The sequence below is a fragment of the Cervus elaphus genome, chromosome 5, assembly GCF_910594005.1.
Source record: "Cervus elaphus chromosome 5, mCerEla1.1, whole genome shotgun sequence".
NCBI classification, from domain to species: Eukaryota; Metazoa; Chordata; class Mammalia; order Artiodactyla; family Cervidae; genus Cervus; species Cervus elaphus.
The window spans coordinates 38,277,809-38,299,051 of NC_057819.1; the positions used below are offsets into that span (position 1 = coordinate 38,277,809).

At 38.8% G+C, this 21,243-nt stretch overlaps 1 protein-coding gene across 4 annotated transcripts in view; it reads right to left on the reverse strand.

The window, feature by feature from the left end:
• Positions 1-679: 679 nt before the first annotated feature.
• ANKRD50 (ankyrin repeat domain 50) overlaps positions 680-21,243 on the reverse strand; it is a 37,005-nt gene continuing 16,441 nt past the window's right edge. For all 4 annotated transcript variants that reach the window (XM_043902374.1, XM_043902377.1, XM_043902376.1 and 1 more), the window contains 3 exons: positions 11,893-12,122; positions 5,292-8,842; positions 680-3,752 (listed from right to left, as the gene is read on the reverse strand). In XM_043902374.1, the coding sequence (XP_043758309.1) occupies positions 5,295-8,842; positions 11,893-12,122 (3,778 nt within the window). In that variant the 3' untranslated portion in view covers positions 680-3,752; positions 5,292-5,294. The remainder of the gene's footprint in view (positions 3,753-5,291; positions 8,843-11,892; positions 12,123-21,243) is intronic.

Here is a 21,243-nt window from a genome sequence, read left to right on the forward strand (position 1 = left end):
GGACCATCTCTGTTAAAAATTATTAAAAAATTTTAGAGTAAGACTTTTACTATTCTAACAACTTTATAAAGAATGTAAGATAATTACAATAGAACCCTGTAATTACTGTAGAATTACCTATCAGAACATGCCTTGCTGACTTTACAAACTATTTGGAGTATACAGACACACACACACACACACACACACACACACACACACACACACACACACACGCTGTGTTCTGCTAGAGGAAGCAGAAAGTCATAAAGAAGTGACTTAAGTTTACTGAGTGAAGGATAGAAACTTATTTTGAAAATCAATGACAAGTTTTGCAACAAAACCCCCAATATACCAAATTTAAGATGCCCACAGCATTCTGAGGATCAGGGAGCATACATGCATACAATTTACTGGATTACTGCGATTTCAGAGGTGGGAAACCTGGGTAGTGAGAGATACAGTATGTTATTGGGGGAAGGGTAGAGAATATTAAGTCCTTATAAAAGCTTTAGGAAGATACTAAGGCTAGATCTTTTTAATTTCTACTTTCCTTTGAAAGTTTTTCTATCTCCTTTTTTCTTTGTAAAGTTTCCAAATTCATCTCCTCAGTACTTAAAAGAAGTTAAGAGATAGTTGTTTCTACTGTGAGCATGTCATGCACCTTCTGCGGATTCAAGGATAAAATTAAAACAAGGTATTCTCTGTAAAGCAAATATATTTATTATGCACTTTCATTTACATATGGATTTTTGCTTAATATAATACAAGGAATAAAATAAAACTTTTACAATGTGAAATTCAATGTACATTTTTAGGCTATTTACATACCCCCAAACCAAGGGAAAAATTCAAAAAGAAAAAGCATTTGTCTGCAACTACATTTGCTGCAAAGTGTAAATGGAGGACATTAAAGTAAAACAAGTATTTGCATAGGCAAACAATATTGGAAAAAGTACTTACTCCTGTTTTTTGAGCAGTGAACTACTTTTGGTGAGGATTCTGGTGGGCATGGGGGGTGAGGGTGAGGGACACAACATAATTAGCTGTATTCTGCAGAACCCACTGAGTTCTGCTCCATTTTCCTTCCAAAACCTTTCTTACACGCACGGACATTTTATTTTTCATTACTGTATTTTTTTAAAAATCACTTCCTCTGCTATCAACTCATGACTTTTAGGAAAGGAACACAGATGGAGGGGTATAGAGCTGTTTAAAAGCTCACAGCACCATGGCTGTATCGTGGCAGCAGGTGATTTACAAAATTTAATGTTTTTTATTTAAAAAATAGTTATTTAGGAGTTTTCTATTTATGGGACTATTTTTACTCTCAATGGAGCAGAAGCTATTTTCAGTCATGGTATTAAATAAATCCCCACAGCAACCAATAAGCAGGGCTTCTTCTACCCCCGTATTAGCCTTACCCTAAGTGAAAGCCATTGCTGTTTTATTCCAAAACTTAGTTCATATAAAAACATCCAGAGGAATATTTACTTCCAAAAAGCGTATTTTTCCAACAGGTTCTCTTCCTACCAACTGTTTCAAGTGAATGTAGTATGGATATGAAAACACTGAGCTCTTCAGAAAACAGAAATCCCCTGTGTCACGAGTCGTATCTTTGCCCGCTGGCCACAAGGTGCCATTATTGTAAAAACAATAAAATTAAATAAATACAATTCCAATAATTCAAGGTTTAATAGAAAAACTGGCAGCTTTCAAGATTCTCTTTCTAAAGAAAAATACACCTAATAAGAAATTAGAGCTTTCTCTTCTAAATTACGTAAATGCACTGTACTTGAGATATGAGTAGAGTTGGTTCTAATAATAGGATGTGTTCATAGTTACTAACAGAATCATTAACACTTTTAAGGCTACTTTGCAAGAGTCCTATTAAGTGTATTTAATAAATGTCCCATAGGGACAAAAATTCAACACTTGAAACATTCACATTCGAGTTATAAATATTGCCATGTCACCTTAATATAGATTGAACTTATCTCCTATTCTGATTTTGACTTACCAATGATATAAACACCCAAGTTTCGCTGACTTTAAAAAACAGAAGCAAAAACAAAAGCCTTACAGGAAGATCAAGTGAAACATTTATCACGACCAACTACATATTTCTGTTTCTGTGAACAATGCATCATGCATGTGTCCTTCATATATGAAGATGACATTACTGACCTCAGATACTAAGACATTTTCTAAAGATTTTTTTCCAGTAGCTGCAATGGTTTTGTGCTGAATCTCCAAATTCTCTTTCCTATTCCTCTTCATCAACAGCACATGGAAAGAATAGAATTTCTGGGTTTTGTAAGATGCCAGGGCTTTTGTAAAGATCAAACCTGCAACCTTGGTTCCTAAACAATAAATGTGAACCTCTCCAGACATGCATACACCAATCTAGCTCAACTGGTTTAAGTGTCCATCCAGGAGGTCAAGGCAGTGGGTCACATGCTCATCTGAACAGCTGACTTTGTTTTCCTTGGTTACAGACTTCACCCCTAACCCTGGCATCTATCATTCTAGAAGTGATTGTCCAAAGAGTAAAACAGGAAAGAGTATGTGGACAGAAAAGTGCAAATCCATTACTACTGTTTAGCAAATAGCAATAAAAAAATACACCTGTGCTATAGCCAATAGGTTAGTGGTGTCATCTGTGAAGGAAAACACATATTCATCAAGAATAGTCATCCAACTAATCATTAAAATTGATCCAATTGATTCTGAGTGGGGGGCTATTTCAGACATGCAGTGATTTACAAAATACAGAGGACAGAGAGAAGCCGGCATCACAATTTACAGTGGTAAATGTTTTACATAACTGGATGGAGGAAAGAAGGGTAGTCAGTGAATTGTTCAGGGATCAAAAATCTACCCTCAGATAGACAGGTGCATCTCCCTCTATACACATGCCACTGAGGCCTGGCTCTGTCCCTGAGAATTTTCATGCCTCAGGAATGATCATCTGTCTTCTTGGATGTGGAATGACAAGTGAGAGGAAGGTGAAACTGCATCCCAGTGAATGAAACAGAACTTTGTTCTGCCTATAGTCTGTGTGTGGGTTTTCTTTTTCTTTTTTTTTTTCACACCTTTAGCTGAAGATTAGGAGGATTACACTGAGAAGTCCAAATTTAAACTACTTAGAGCAGCTCCCTAAAATACTAGACTTTTAGAAAATCTTTCATGAAACTATTTTTTCACCTTGATGTAGCATTAAATAGAAACACATTTTTAACCAATGCTGAAGGTGTAGTGAACATAAAAGAGTTGCATGATTTATTTTATTGAGTGACATTTTTAAGGATACAGGAAAACAAACTATACACTACAACAAGGTAAATGTGACTGAAACAGTATGCTTAAGTTTCGTTCGCCACAGAAAGAAAAAAATAAATACAAGGAACACTGCCTTTTCATATATATTTGATCATGGCACATGCACACTTATCAAATATTAACTTAAAATACTAAAAATATTTTTCATCTTTTATCAGGGAACTGCAGTATATATCTGCATTTAAAAAAAAAAAAGTGCTTACTCTTGGGTAGTGAATACAAAGCACACAAAATGAAATTTTTTAAGCACAGAGGGTTACATTGAGAAGGCAGCCTTACTACTTAGGCACATGACAGTATTTAAGGTAACTGTACTGCAGGTATCACATTCTTCTTTTTTTTTTCAGCAAATCAACAGGCATTTTATGTTTTCATCCAGTAGCTGAAGAATCACTCCAATCACAATGTCTTCTGTTTCACAGAATAGGAAACTAATACAAAAGTTAAAAAAAAAATTAATTTCTCTGTTATACTTTTTAAATATAACTACATATAGTTTTAAAACTCTACGTAAGAAAGGGTTCCATCCCTAGGTTGGGAAGATCCCCTGGAGAAGGGAAAGGCTACCCACTCCAGTATTCTGGCCTGGAGAATTCCAAGGAGCGTATAGTCCATGGGGTCGCAAAGAGCCGGGCACAACTGAGCGACTTTCACTTTCACATAAGAATATATATATACACACATATATATATATTTACTATGTAAAGCACAAAAGGAGACCTATTAGAGATTCACTAAGTATACATTACTTAAATATTTCACAAGTGCTCACCTTAATTCATATGTTTTATTGTAAAATATATACCCACACTTAATATTTACAAAAGAGATCATGAGAGTTAGAGGGCTGTACCATCAGAACTAAGTATTTTTAAAATAAATCACATTGGAGAATGAATGAACTACCTGTCTACAACTTATGTTTGAATGAGATTTCACCAGTCCTCCATATATTCAATTTGAAGGGTGTTTATTATTAGAATGTATAGGAAATACTTGGGTATAATTAAACACATGTACAAACATACTTGTGTATAATTTAGCAAAAATGCCTAATGAAATCTTGAATTTACCTCAAATATGAGAAATGTATTTCTGAAAAAGTATCCATAATATAAAATTATAAATCAATTTTCCCATTAACCTCCTCTCTATAATTAGAATAGTATCCAGTGTAGTAGAAAGGAGAAAAAGTTTTTATTTAATAAATATAACTTTGAGGTTTAAAACAATTCTCACACCTAAATATTGGGCCCTGAATACCGTAAATATATGCATTTATCTACTTTTGATATGTGTACATTTCACTTGAAAGATTCTTAAGAGATTTGTCATAATAAAAATTACCTTTTATGATTAAATTTTTTATTTCTTCCAGGGTGAAAAATGGAAGGAAATTAACATTCACTACCTACCTACTAAGCATTACATACACTACTTTATTCAAACCCAAAAGGGAAATAGCCCCACCTCTGTTATCATAAAAGAACTTTTAAGGCGGGGAGAATGATTGTATAGGAAAGAATCTTTAATCTGAGATCCATAAATAGTATATTCATTCATTCACTCATAACAAAACATTTTTACCCGAGAAACTACATGGGTCCAAGCAGTATTCCAAGTACACGGAACACAGTGGTAAACAAGAGAGATTAAAAATCCCTACCCTCACAAGGCTGACATTTCAGATGAGAAGGGACAAATAATAAACATAATAAAGTATATAAACCATGTTAAGAAATAAGTACCATGGCTAATGTGAAGCAGAAAAGGGGGAAAGGAAGTGGTGGAGGCAGGAGAATTCAAATTCCAAAGGGTAACGAGGGGAGGGTCTTGCTGAGAAGAGGACAGGGATAGTGATGAGGTGAAGGAACAGGCCATGTGGATTAGGGAAAAGAGCATTCTAAGGGAACAATAAATGGAGGGAACCATACTTTGGATGTTTATTCTTTATGTTGATGAAATGTTACCTTTTATAATGGTGTTTCCTTTTTATAGTTGAAGCTAGGGTCAGAACCCTCAATCTGAAGCTTCAGAGCTTGTTTAAGGCTTAATTCCGTCTCCGAGGAAGGGTATCCTTCTAACACTTCCTGATGCCCTCTGTCTTGTATTGTCCGTGGGACTGAAACCCTACCGAGAAAAACCTGGTTGCTCTGCAGATGATAATTTGGATTTGTCATTATTCCGTTTCTCTTCTTCTGTTCCCCACTTTGTTGGTGAATAAGGAACTGCTGTTGAGATCGACCTATTTCTGGCTGAGCTGAAGGAATCATGATTTTACACTGTGAATCTGCTGGCATCTGCTTAGATGGTGCACTGGTCCCAGATTTGGCTGTGGGTCCTCTTTTATCAAACTGAGTCATTTCATATTCTAAGACCTTCGGCTGTGAAGAATTATTTTGTTTAGCTTTTTTCCCAGCTGACCCAGATTTGTTGGAATTCTCTGATTTCCCCCCTTTATTCGTCTTCGTTGACTTCAAGCTGGGCTTGACTTGACTCCACTCAAACTCACTACTGGGTGAATGATGGCTCTGGCCCAAGGACTGGCTTGTGGAGGACGGGGAGACAATGGACTGGCGACTCCTGCTGCGCGGCAACGAGTGCTGCTGGATTTGCTCCGTAAATGACAAGCTGTGGACGCTGTCGATTGGCACCGTCTGAGCTGTTGCTGTAGATGAAGTAGTTCTCAAAGAGGAATTTTTCGAGCTTTTCAAGGAATTATTTGACAACGATGACTTTTGCCGATCAACTGTCGAGTCAGGCGATTCTGAAGGAGAACTGAATGCGTGAGCTGGCCCGTTTGGTAAGCTGCGCAACGAAGGCTGCGCTTCCCCGCCACCAGTGCTGCCCGAGCTGTTTGATTTAATGGTTAGGGACTGCATCTTCGAAGACACTGACTGCAGAGGTTTTTGCTCCATCGTGTGAACAGGAGATGGAGAACAGCCATTCAAACTGGATGCACCATATTTTTCTAATAATTTAATTATCTGAGAGTGTCCATTTTTGGCTGCAACTCGCATAGCAGTACGTCCAAATTGATCAGCATGGTTTGGATCGGCACCGTGCTCTAATAAAACCTGCACGACGTCAATGTGTCCTTCCTGGGCCGCAATGCAGAGCGCGGTGGCGCCCTGATTACACGTGTGGTCCACCACGGCGCCATGCTCAATGAGAAGCTGCACCACTTTTACGTGGCCCTGCCAGGCTGCAGACTGCAGTGCAGAGCGCTTCTCATTGTCGGCAGCGTTGACATCAGCGTGGTAGGTGATCAGAACCTGCACCATCTCCAGGTGGCCTTGCCAGCACGAGACATGAAGTGCTGTTCTGCCTTCAGCATCACTTGCTTCCACATTTGCACCATTTTCCAAAAAATACTCCGCCATTGTAAGCTGATTTTCTAAGGCCAAAATATAAAGTGTCGGCCTACCATCAGCATCTTTGTAGTTAACATCAGCTCCGTGGCTAAAAAGCAATTCAACAATGTCCCGGTGTCCTTCTAACGCAGCAACCCGCAGAGCATTTCTTCCGTCGTAACCTCTCTGATCAATGTTGGATTTATTCTCCAGTAATATTTGAACACAGTCATAATGACCCTCTTGTGAAGCTAATATGAAAGGTATCCGCCCATCATTGTCGATCTCATTTGTTCTAGCACCTTGTTCAATAAGTGCTTCACATATTAATCTGTGGCCTTCAAAAGCTGCCATGTGCAAAGGTGTCCATCCAGCATCATCTCTGTGATTTTCATCTAAGCCCCGGTCCAGCAGAGTACGGACTACTTCAACATTTCCTTGGGCTGAAGCTATGCTAAGCACTGTTCTCCCTTCACTGTCAATGCTGTCCACGGCAGCACCCCAAAACAAAAGCGTGTTTACAACTGAGGCATGACCCATAGAAGCGGCAGCTAGGAGGGGTGTGCGCCCATTGTTATCCGTGTGGTCGACATCAGCTCCCCCCTCTAGAAGCAAGTCAACCACATCGACATGTCCTTCATAGGCAGCCACCAGCAGCGGCGTCATGCCATCTTTATCGCAGTGATCCACTTCAGCACCTCGATCAATCAGAAGGCTAACGACCGACGCGTGTCCCTTACTTGCAGGAACACAAAGTGCAGCCACAGAGAGGGCAGTCCGGCCGTCGACATCCTCGTGATTCACTTCCGCTCCGTGATCCAGCAGGTGTTCCACGATCTCTCTATGTCCCATGTAGGCAGCCGCTATCAAAGCCGTTCGGCCTTCGTTGTCGGCTTTGTTGACTTCAGCACCGTGCTGGAGCAAGTTCAGCACAATATCCTCGTGTCCTCCCCAGGCTGCTGCTCTCAGAGCTGTCCGGCTGTCGGCATCTGCACAGTCCACTTTTACGCCAGCATAAAGCAGTGCAGACACAACCTCAGTGTGACCACCCCAAGCCGCGGATCTCAGTGCTGTCCAGCCATCCTGATCGGTGTGGTTAATATTTGCTCCACAACCAATCAGACAATTAACCACCTTGGTATGTCCTTGTCGAGCAGCCAGGGTGAGTGGTGTGTGTCCGTGAGCATCTTCTATTTCTAAGTCTGCTCCCCTAGAGACCAGTAAATTCACCACGTCGAGGTTGCCACTGTAAGCCGCATTAGCCAGTAATGTTCTCCCATTAGAATCACACTGATTTACTGAAGCTCCATTGTCTAATAATGTCCGAATGGAATCCTCTCTTTCTAAGGCCTGCCGAACGATGCATGATGTGCGATCATCTTCACTGTTGACGTGAGCGCCAGCTTTCACCAACAGCTGCAGCACTTCTTGTTCCTTGGGTATTAAAGTAGACAGGGAGTCTCTGACAGGTGTGCCATTCCATATCATCCACAGAGCTAACTCAGCTGTCTCTAACTGTAAGTTCGAATTAATTAAGTGCAGCGCAAATTCTTGTGCTTCCAATGGTGTTAAATTCTTGGCTTGACAGGTATAACTCATAGCCAACATTCGGTGCCCTTCTGCTGCATTGCATAAATACTTTTGAGTGCAGTGTTTCACATCCAGGAGCCACTCTGCAAAACTGTAGTGAAATAGTATTTTAGTATCTCCAAGTCCATCAACAAGAAGTTTGGAGAGGACATCTAACTTGCGTTGAAAGTCTTCCAAGGTTAATGACATATTTTTTGTCCATACTGCATGATATAATTCTGTTATGGTCAGAGGCCGGCAGGCTGCAAGAATCACATTCAAGATAGGTTGAACCTTTGCAAACTGTTTTCTTACAAAAAGTCTTTGACACAGCCAGAGATACAGACCATTTAGAGTTCCTGGGATGTCACGAATCTCTCTCAACATAATAAAATTTTCTACAACTCCATCGAGAACTCGTTCTAGATAAAGAAAGCATCCGCTGCTTTTAATGTGCAGTTGATTTAACATCTCTGCAGTTTCTTTTGTGAGGTGTTGTCGCAAAGCTTCTTCTTGATCTAAACGATGGAGGATGTACTGCTGAACATCCTTAACGATATATGCCTTCCGAAGGTCATCTAAACTTATTTTTCGAAAACCTAAGGACAAAAAAGTAGGTGTCAATTGAAAATGATTATCAAAGTTGCCATATTTCAAAGAGAATGTGTTCAACATGTGATAAATTAATAATCAAATAAATTAATAGTAAGTCAATTAATACTAATAAACAAGTCAATGAAGACCTAGAAATATATTATAATAATCAGGTTTGTTTTTTTTTTCCTTCTGGGAAAACACGCTGATGGCAGATAAATGATTTCATTTTACTATCCACAAAGGGAGCTATTTATTTGTTTAGTGGTTCAGTGCTCCTCTCAACTTCAAGTAAACTCATCATTATAGCATTAGACGTCTTTAGCTATATCCAAGCACTTTTGGAAGTTTTTTTGATCCCTCTCAAATGATTAGGAAAGAAAGTTGCAGAAGACATAAATAAGATTTGTTTTTATATGCTGATCTTTTCCATATGAAAAATTTACATATTTCTATCCACATAGCCGAATGTACACTAGTCTTAATTATGGAATTGAATATCTGCATACAACTAGAATAGCACTTGTCACCACCTTTAAATTACATTATTTTACATGCTACCAAATTTAAATAGTTAAATCTTAGATTGTCAAAAACAGTTCCAATCTGAAGATACAACTTGGTTAAACCATGTTAACAAAACTTCAGCACTATAAAAATAAAGCAGCTTAATAAAATTCAAACCAACCTAAAAACATACTAGTTAATAGCTACTCAAAACTCACTTTAAGTTCTTTAAAAGGAATCATAATCTCATTTTTGGAAGGGAGATGATATCTTGTTTTATAGATATGGATTTACTAGACAATTGTGTAATTCATCTTCCAGAAGAAAAAACTGCTGAGTGAATGAACTCTTTCTTAAGAGGAATAAATCTAGAAATGCAGCAAAGATCAGTGATTGTCAATTAATCCTGAGTAAAATACTCTCACTCAATTGAATAAAACAAATATGAATACACACACACCCACACACATATATATATATAAAACCTACTATATTCCAGGTACTATGTGAAGAAATGAGACTTGGATTTTGTGATCAGAAGTCAGTGAGAACCAAGACAATAATGTGAGCAGATTTGTATTCTGAAAGACTATTCTAACATCACTAAAGACACACAGCTAGAGTGAGTCAACACTTGAGGCAAAACTTTTTACAGAGTCTGTATTAAGGTCTACATAAGAATCACTAAAAGCTGCAGATAAATAAAAGTTGGATTTGGGAATCAGGAGAAGATCATTCCAGTCGGAGGGAACATCAAGCACAAGCCCCTACAGCAGAAAAAACAGATCTGAAAATAACAAATGTTAACTGACAAAAATATAGAGAAAAGGGAAATTTCATGTTTTCCTGGCAGGAATATAAATTATTTCAAGCACACTAGATAGCAGTTTGTCAAAATTAAAGCTCAAAATGTACACACTCTCTTCCCTAGTAATTCTACATATATTTTTATAATATAAACTTATATCATGTGTGCAAGAAGGTGTGTTTAAGCACATTCATGAAGCATTTTTTGTAATAATGAAAACCTGAAATAATGTCCATAAATAGGATAATGGAAAAACTAGAGATTTATTCATGGGAAGGAATAATATACAGCAGTTAAAAGCAATGAACTGGGTTTAAAAGTAGTCATAGAAACAAGGCTCAAAAACATTGTTTTTGATATATTGTTTTTGTTTTTTGATTTTTTTTATATGGTGAAATGATAACAATAGTAGTGATACATTTATAAAGCACTTATTAGGTACTAGGCATTGTTCTAAGTACTTTACGTGTAACTTGACATTTAGACTCACACACAAAAATACCCTATGGGGAAAGTAATAGAAACACGTAATAACCATCAATGCATAGACGAGGGCACTGAGGCACAGACTGTATTGGAAGCTGCATAAGGTCACACAGCCAGTGAATGCGAAGAGCTAGGATGGTGCATGCAGTGCTTCATTTATGTAAAATACAAAACTAGACAGAATGAAAAATATGAGATAAAAGGACAAAAATAAACTAATAACACTGGTGGTCTCAAATGAAGAAGGGAAAGAAATGGGATGACATAGACCAAAAGGGGCTTCAACTTTACCTGCATCTGACATACTAAGAGATATCTAAGTTCATCCTATACATTCCCTGACTTTTATCAACTCAATTTCCAATAACAACAGAACAGAATAGCATAATGGAAACCAAATCAAAAGGTCTTATTAGCAAGGCAATCAAAAAGAGAGGGAATAAATCTGGTTAAAGGAAGCCATTTTAGCAAATTAATAAGATTTCATCCTTATGTAAGATGTACAGACTATTTTAAAGTGATATAGCTAATTAACCAATAACTTAATTATTATCTCCCCAATTACACTATAAATCCTGTGAGTGGTCCTTGTTTTATGCTCCTTTTCATTCCCACAGCACAAAAAAAAGTGCTTTACATAACTTAATATGAGTATGCACTTTACTGTGGTAGTTAAAAAAAATAGGAAAAAAGTAAAGTCAGGAAACAAGAAAAGAAAAAAAAAACCTGATCATGTACTTTTAATCATTACATCACGTACTTTTAAACATTACATATATTGCTTTCTCACACATCGGAAAAGGGTTTAAAAAAATAAATGATCTACTTCAAGAGGTACCCTAAAAGGCTTTTGACTCTGTCTCTCCTATAAAACCAGGAAAAACATCTTAGACAAACTGCCATTGATTTTTAAGGAGGAATCTTCCATACTCTCAGGATGCTCAGTCTAGTTGGAAGAAATATAAGCCGATCAGGAAACATCAGCATAAAATATGTAGCCCTCACCTTTGCTAAGGAAGTTATTAGATAAAGAATCTTGAAAAAAGAAAGCTACTATTAAATTAACTTAAAATATTTTATGGCCTGTTTTTAATACCACTTTAAAAAGTTGAAAATCGCTAACAGAACAGAACAGCTGAGAGAACAGCAGAAGCAAGGACCAAATTTTCAACTGAATACTCTCCTATAAGAAAGAAGTACAAGTCTTAAGTTCATCAATGAAAAACATTTGCAGATGGTAGGAATTACACTTACCAGTAAACATTTTAGTAACAGCTTTGCTCTGTTTTCGGGCAGAACAGAGAAGCAATAGCCACGGTGGAAAGAACTCGTGGTGACCAGCCAAAAGCTCTGCCACAGTCCCAGATAAGCTGGTGGACATCTGTTCACCCTCAGTAACGTTACACCCTTCGTCCACAGAATCCACGAGAAGATAGAGGCTTTGCTGGGGTGGCTTCATTCCCAAAAGCGGGAGCAGGACACACCTGTAAACCACATCCATAGAAGCACTTTCAGTGTTATTGGCTATATTAAGATTTATTATCCGAACACTAGAACTACAGGTTATAAATATTGTTTGAAGAAAGATGAAGTTTTAGAATAAAAATACTGTACAAGTTTCAATTCCATACCTTAATAAGAATACTGATCCTAAATAGTTCACTTTTTCAAAAACAACAATTTCCACAATAAAGTGTATGAGGGTGTGAGTGAATTAGTGATTCAGTGTACTCTTGCCTGGAAAATTCCATGGATGGAGGAGCCTGGTAGGCTATAGTCCATGGGGTCGCAAAGAGTCGGACACAACTGAGTGACTTTACTTTCTTTCTTTCTTTAGTTCCTTTTGGAGAAAGAAATGGCAACCCACTCCAGTACTCTTGCCTGGAGAATCCCATGGATGGAGGGGCCTGGTGGGCTACAGTCTACGGTGTTGCAGAGTTGGACATGACTGAGCAACTAACACACACATACTTCAGAAAGACAGTAGGAACTTGAGAACACAAGACTTCAATATTCCTTTTCTGATTTTTTACCAATAATAAAAGCTTGAAAAGTGTATAACAAAGCTAAAATGTGAAGAAAAAAAAAACCGGGGATCACTGCCATAATATAAAAAAATATCAAAGTTTCTTTATAGAAGATTTTATCATAGTGTCTCTCACAAATAAATTGCACTTGATCTAGTTTGTCACACACAAATTTTATTTTAAAAGACTTTTCAAAGATAAACTGCAGTCTAGGTCCCATTGATGTATGCTCAAATTTCAATGTAAAGAATAAATTATTAGGTTTAATCCCACAGCAGAATACATCTCCTACTCAGATTGTTTATACTGAAGTTGAATGCAACTTTTTCATAACTAAAATAATACTCATTCATTTTCAAGAAATATGTATAGGAGCACTCCATTTGCTCGATGAAGTACTAAAAGATACAATGGTGAAGAGGGCAAACTCCATCTAATTATGAACACCAGAAGTTTACAGATGATCCTTTCTACAACTCTCTTCTTAATCTTTCAATCCCAGTAGCAACCAAGATGCAATTTATCACTAAGTCTTGTCAATATTTCTTTATAAAATTATCTCAATCCCACCTTGGTCTGTATTATCACTGTATTCCAAAAACTACTGTCACGTCTCTCACCCGGGAACCATAACAACGTGCGTCTTCACCCACTCCCTCCAGAGTTCCTACGGTGGCGGAGTAAACCTTTCACAAGGTTGCTCCAGCCACGCTAGCTTCCTTTTGCAGACCCCTTCTCCCTCCTGTTTTTGAGATATATTTGTATACATCTTGTGACAGCTCTTAACAAGACGAGAACTTCTTCCCTTTGCAGGCTGGTGTATCCAGTGTTTAGGTTTCTAGAAATCTCCTTATGAATCAAGAGTTATGGGCATGAACAACTTCTTTGTGCCTTCTTAACTCTCTCCAGCCAATTAAGATGAGAAGCTGTGGGGATGTACATAAGGCAGCCTTTCTCATCACAACCGCCTCCCCACAATCCTCAAATGTCTGATTCTCACATATAGCTCGTGTATGTGACTCATTCTTCCCTGCCCTCTTTATTCTTCCTTTCTGCTTAACTGGGTCCAGGGAAACTTCCAGTCTAAGTCTCCTGTCTCCATAGTTCCAAATGAGAGCCTTTGTGTTCGTGATAATGTTCATGGTATGCATACAAAAATGTTCTGTCAGTTTTGTCTGCACCTCCATTTGACATTAACTTCTACGTTTATCTTGAGGTTGGGGTTTACAGGTCTCTTATAGTTTTACTTTCTTGCTATTTGACTGTTTCCCAGGACTCACTCAGTCATGTTAAAACCATAAGTCAATCTAGGGCCTTAAAAATGTTGAGCAATTTTTCCTAGCCTTGACCTCACCCCTAAACTCAAAGCTGCCATCTCCTTGTGGAAGTCCTACAGGCATCTCAGATTTAATATGTTTTAAAAAGTATTCTCTTTCAATTTACTCCCTAAGTAAGTTCCTCCCCACTCATCTCTCCATGTCAATTAGTGGTATCCCACCCCCCCTAGTTTCTTAAAATCCTAGGGCTCATTCCTGAGATCTCCCTTTTGTTCCAGCCACACTGCTGTCCTTTCAGTTCTAACACCAAGCTTTCCTCCAGTCAGGGTCTATGTACTTGGTACTCCCCTGCCCAGAAAGCTCCCCCAGGCAGAACTGCTCTTCCTTCAGGTTTCAACACAAAGTTTATTCCTGAAGAGGCTTTCCCTGATCTGCTGCTGCTGCTGCTGCTAAGTCGCTGCAGCCGTGTCCGACTCTGTGCGACCCCATAGACGGAAGCCCACAAGGCTCCTCTGTCCCTGGGACTCTCCAGGCAAGAACACTGGAGTGGGTTGCCATTTCCTTCTCCATTTCCCTGATCACCATATCTTAAATAGTCTTCATCATGTACTGCCGTCGCCCTAACACCTGATCCTGTTTTCCACGCATTGCTGATCATATTCTCAAAGGAACTTACTGCATTCCTTGTGTACTGGTTTCACTGTAAGGCTGGAGCGAAGCTCCTCCACTTCCATGCTGCCCCCCCACCGGACAATGCCTCTCCTCTGCTGCCAGAGGCCCAGCACTCAAAACCATTATTAGCACATCACCAACACTCAATAAAGTTTGCTTCATGAGTGAATGACAATTAATAGGAAAACTGCTACTTCAAAACACTAGATAAAAATTTTACTAGACTCAGAATTCCCATCTTCAGTTTCCTTTCATTTATTTCAACAAAGCACCATATGGGGATACCTACACCACAAAGTTACACACAGATCCACTTTTTCTACCAGGTTACGTTTTATCATCTTCTAAAATGACAATCCCATCAAAGTATGTACACACAAAGCCCAGAGTACTTTAGAGAGTCTAAAACAGATCTTCCTCTGTTTGTGAATATATATGTGTATACTTATAATCTTCAAAATGAGATAATGTAATAGTACTTAGGTTATCACATTCAGACAAAGAATACCACCATCTTTAAAAGCACCAGCAGGCTACAGGGTTTTTACTTTGTATATGTATGTTATTAAATGTCCCATATTTCTTAGCTACATTACTAAAATTTAGAAAATAAATATTATATTCTTAATATTTTGAGTTTAATTTAGAGTCCTGGAGCAGCTTTCCCATTTGCAATTCTCTCTTGAGTGTAAGCGCCGGCAGCACCGCGCTTCTATAGCTGGCCTTCTCATTTCCAGGTCAAAAGGCAGCTGGAAGACTATCAGGGCAATTCTGAAATGAAATTCACTCTTTTTTTGTTTTTAATACAGTGAATTTACCTACTGCCCCTTTCTCAGGAGGCTAACTAACTTTTAAAAGCTGTTACAAGTATTAAGGAATATACTAATAGACACCACATGTACAACAGTTTCCTAAGGTTTTCACTGTTGAACATGGGGTTTCATCTCCTTCTCTGGCTTGCTCTCTCAGGTGCAGACAACTAGTTACACCTTCCAGTCTTACAATAAAGGGCTTTCTTCCTCCCTGACAACCAAGTAAGCCCGAGAAGCTGCACGTTCAAGACTTTTCTTAAACCCATGAGAGCTTAGGTCAGAGGGCAACCAACTAGCCCCAAATCAAATCGAAGGTGACACAGACTCTGTAGGCAGGCATAGAAGACACATCTGCTTCCCTGGGCAGACGGTCCTAGACACTGGAAAACAACCTGAATTAAAAGTAGGCAAAACACCTGAACTGACAGCTCACCAAAGAAGCTATACAGGTGGCAAGTAAGCATATGAAAAGAAGTCCAACATCATATGTCATTAAGGAACTGCAAATTAAAACAAAAAGCACTGCTACATATATTTTAGAATGGCCAAAATCCAAACACTGACAACAGCAAATACTGGCAAGGATGTGGAGCAACAGGAACTCTCATTCATTGCTGGTGGGAACGCAAAATGGTGCAGCAAGTCTGGAAGACAGAGTGGCAGTTTCATAGAAAACTAAACATACTCTCATACAAACCAGCAATTGTGCTCCCTGGTATTTACCCAAATGAACTGAAAATTTATGTCCATGTAAACCCCTGCACACAGATGTATACTACAGCTTTATTCCTAATTGGCAAAATTTGGAAGCAACCAAGATGTCCTTCTGTGAATGTTAATAATCAGTTAACAAATATCTGTTAATAAACATCCAGACCATGGAATATAATCAGCTCCGAAAAGGAAACGAGCTATCAGGACATGATGAGGCAAAAAGATAGGACGCTGAAAGAGGAACTCCCCAGGTCAGTAGGTGTGCAATATGCTACTGGAAATCAGTGGAGAAATAACTCCAAAGAACGAAGAGACAGAGCCAAAGCAAAAACACCACCCAGTTGTGGATGTGACTGGTGATAGAAGCAAGGTCCGATGCTGTAAAGAGCAATATTGCATAGGAACCTGGAATGTTAGGTCCATGAATCAAAGCAAATTGGAAGTGGTCAAGATGGCAAGAGTAAACGTCAACATTTTAGAAATCAGCAAACTAAAATGGACTGGAATGGGTGTATTTAACTCAGATGACCATCCTATATACTACTGTGGGCAAGAATCCCTTAGAAGAAACGCAGTAGCCATCATAGACAACAAAAGTGTAGGAAATGCAGTACTTGGAGATCAAAAATGACAGAATGATCTCTGTTCATTTCCAAGGCAAACCATTCAGTATCACAGTAATCCAAGTCTATGCCCCGAGCAGTAACACTGAAGAAGCTCAAGTTGAATGGTTCTATGAAGACCTACAAAACCTTTTAGAACTAACACCCCAAATAGATGTCCTTTTCATTAGAGGGGACTGGAATGCAAAAGTAGGAAGTCAAGAAACACCTAGAGTAACAGGCAAATTTGACCTTGGAGCACAGAATGAAGCAGGGCAAAGGCTAACACAGTTTTGCCAAGAGAATGCACTGGTCACAGCAAACACCCTATTCCAACAATATAAGAGAAGACTTTACACATGGACATCACCAGATGGCCAACATCAAAATCATACTGATTATATTCTTTGCAGCCAAAGATGGAGAAGCTCTATACAGTCAGCAAAAACAAGATCGGGAGCTAACTGTGGCTCAGATCATGAGCTCCTTATTGCCAAATTCAGAATTAAATTGAAGAAAGTAGGGAAAACCACTAGACTATTCAGGTATGACCTAAATCAAATCCCTTATGATTATACATTGGAAGTGACAAATAGATTTAAGGGGCTACATCTGACAGACAGAGTGCCTGATGAACTATGGACGGAAGTTTGTACAGGAGACAGGGATCAAGACCATCCCAAAGAAAAAGAAATGCAAAAAAGCAAAATGGCTGTCTGAGGAGGCCTTACAAATAGCTGTGGAAGGAAGAGAAGCAAAAAGCAAAGGAGAAAAGGAAAGATACCCATTTGAATTCAGAGTTCCAAAGAATAGCAAGGAGAGATAAGAAAGCCTTCCTCAGTGATCAGTGCAAAGAAATAGAGGAAAACAATAGAATGGGAAAGACTAGAGATCTCTTCAAGAAAATTAGAGATACCATGGGAGCATTTCATGCAAAGATGATCTCAATAAAGGACAGAAATGGTATGGACTTAACAGAAGCAGAAGATATTAAGAAGAGGTGGCAAGAATACACAGAAGAACTGTACAAAAAAGATTTTCGCAACCCAGATAATCACGCTGGTGTGATCACTCACCTAGAGCCAGACACCCTGGAATGTGAAGTCAAGTGGGTCTTAGGAAGCATCACTATGAACAAAGCGAGTGGAGGTGATAGAATTCCAGTTGAGCTATTTCAAATCCTGAAAGATGATGCTGTGAAAGTGCTGCACTCAATATGCCAGCAAATTTGGAAAACTCAGCAGTGGCCACAGGACTGGAAAAGGTCAGTTTTCATTCCAATCCCAAAGAAGGGCAGTGCCAAAGAATGCTCAAACTACCGCACAACTGCACTCATTTCACACCCTAGTAAAGTAATGCTCAAAATTCTCCAAGCCAGGCTTCAGCAATACTTGAACCGAGAACTTCCAGATGTTCAAGCTGGTTTTAGAAAAGGCAGAGGAACCAGAGATCAAATTGACCACATCTGCTTGATCATCAAAAAAGCAAGAGAGTTCCAGAAGAACATCTATTTCTGCTTTATTGACTATACCAAAGCCTTTGACTGTGTGGATCACAATAAACTGTGGAAAATTCTGAAAGAGATGGAATACCAGACCACCTGACCTGCCTCTTGAGAAACCTATATGCAGGTCAGGAAGCAACAGTTAGAACTGGACATCGAACAACAGACTGGTTCCAAATAGGAAAAGGAGTACATATATTGTCACCCTGCTTATTTAACTTATATGCAGAGTACATCATGAGAAACGCTGGGCTGGAGGAAGCACAAGCTGGAATCAATATTGCTGGGAGAAATATCAACAACCTCAGATATGCAGATGACACCACTCTTATGGCAGAAAACAAAGAAGAACTAAAGTGCCTCTTCATGAAAGTGAAAGGAGAATGAAAAAGTTGACTTAAAGCTCAAAATCCAGAAAAGTAAGATCATGGCATCCGGTCCCATCACTTCATGGCAAATGGATGGGGAAACAGTGAGAGACTTTATTTTTTGGGGATCTCCAAAATCACTGCAGATGGTGACTGCAACCTTGAAATTAAAAGACTCTTACTCATTGGAAGAAAAGCTATGACCAACCTAGACAGCATATTAAAATGCAGAGACATTACTTTGCCAACAAAGGTCCATCTAGTCAAGCCTATGGTTTTTCCAGGAGTCAAATATGGATGTGAGAGTTGGACTATAAAGAAAGCTGAGTGCCGAAGAATTGATGCTTTTGAACTGTGGTGTTGGAGAAGACTATTGAGAGTCCCTTCGGCTGCAAGGAGATCCAACCAGTCCATCCTAAAGGAGATCAGTCCTGGGTGTTCGTTGAAAGGACTGATGTTGAAGCTGAAACTCCAATACTTTGGCCACCTGAATGCAGAGATCTGACTCTTTGGAAAAGACCCTGATGCTGGGAAACATTGATGGCGGGAGGAGAATGGGACGAAAGAGGATGAGATGGTTGGATGGCATCACTGACTCTATGGACGTGGGTTTGGGTGCACTCCAAGAGTTGGTGATGGACAGGGAGGCCTGGCGTGCTGCGATTCACGGGGTCTCAAAGAGTCGGACACGACTGAGCGACTGAACTAAACTGAATCTTAAAATTTATTAGAGTGAAAAAAGTCAATATGATTTCTGACTGTCAAACATTCTGGAAATGGCAAAACTGGAAAAAGAAGGCTCACAGGTTGCCAAAGTACAGGGCGGCAGTGATGAGTAGACAGAACACAGAGGATTTTCAGAGCAGTGAAATGTTGTGTAGTTTTACCATACAGAACTATACTGTAATGGTATATACATGTCATTATACATTTCTTAAAACCAACTGGATATACAATACCAAGAGTGAACCCTAATGTCAACTATGGACTTTGGATGATAATGATTTGTCAATGCAGATTCATCAATTATAACAAATACACCACTGATGCAGGATGTTCATAGTGGAGGAGGCTGTGTGTGTGGAGGTACGGGGATAAACAAAAACTCTCTGCACTTTCCACTTAAGAAGAAAGCAGTGAACCTAAAAATGCTCTAAAAAATGAAGTTTACAAGTAAAAAAAAAAAAAGTATGGTATTTGCAGAATACCATAATGACACATTAAGTCTAAAAACAAACCAGTGTAAATATAGGAAGCTGATTTTTCGCAGTGTTGCAAAGATAATTCAATTGAGAAAGGAAAGTTTTTTCCAACCTAAAAAATTATACACAGTATTACTAGATTACCCATTTTGAATTCTGAAGTCTAAGAAATTACTACTAGGCTTCTCTCGTGATCCCATGGCTAAGCATCCTCCTGCCAATGCAGGCGACACCAGTTCGATCCCTGGTCCAGGAAGATCCCACATGCCACGAGGCAGCTAGGCCTGTGCACCACAACGACTGGGCCTGTGCTCTAGAGCCCTCAGGCCACAGGGACTGAAGCCCACACACCCTAGAGCCTCTGCTCCACAACAGAAGCCGCCACAAAGAGAAGCGGGAACATTGCAACCAAGAGCAGCCCCCACTCGCTGCCAACAGAGAAAGCCCCCATGCAGCAACGAAGACCCAACATAGCCAAATCTCTAAAAAATTAAAATAAATAAAATTTTAGTACTACCTGGTGAAATCTGTCATCAAAATATTATACATTTTAAGTTTACCAAGAAGGTTAATCCTGTATACCTAGCACCTTTCCAAAATCATCTGGAAGTACAATGCTGACATTCCAGCCTGTCATTTTATTAATGAAATATTAAATTCTTTCAAAAGGCTATGCTTGAAAATAAATGCTTTAAAAACATGAGAAATAGAAAAACTAAATCACTAATAATTCTTACTTAATATATCTTGTCTTAGGAAAACAGACCCAGGTTTTTACTTTTCTTTTTCTCCAGTTTAATTAAGATATATACTTGACATACTACATTTTGTGTAAGTTTAAGGACTATAACACACATATGTACATACTGCAAAATGTTACCACAGTAAGATTGGTTAACACCCATTATCTCATAGTTATAATTTTTTTTCCTTGTGATGAGAACTTTAAGATCTATTCTCTTAGCATCTTTCAAATATACATTATTGCTAACTATAGTCACTCACCATGCTGCATGTACACTCCCAGGACCTATTTATAACTGGAAGTTTGTACCTTCTGACCACTTTCATCTAATGCCCCCAACTTCTAACCCCTGCTTCTGGGAACTACAAATCTAATCATTTGTATTTCAATGAGTTTGGTTTTTAGATTCTGAACATAAGTGAAAACATACAATATTTGTCTTTCTATGTCTGAGTTATTTCATTCGGCATAATGCCCTCAGGATCCATTCATGTTGCCACAAATGTTTCCTATGGCTGAATTATGTGTGTGTGTGTGTGTCACAACTTCCTTATCCATTTATCTAAAGCGATGCACACTTAGCTTGTTTCCGTATCTCCTTTCAGAAATGAAATTACCCTCCAATAAATTAAAGCATGTGAAAATGTGGAATAGGGTATAACTGATACCTCAAACCAGTCAG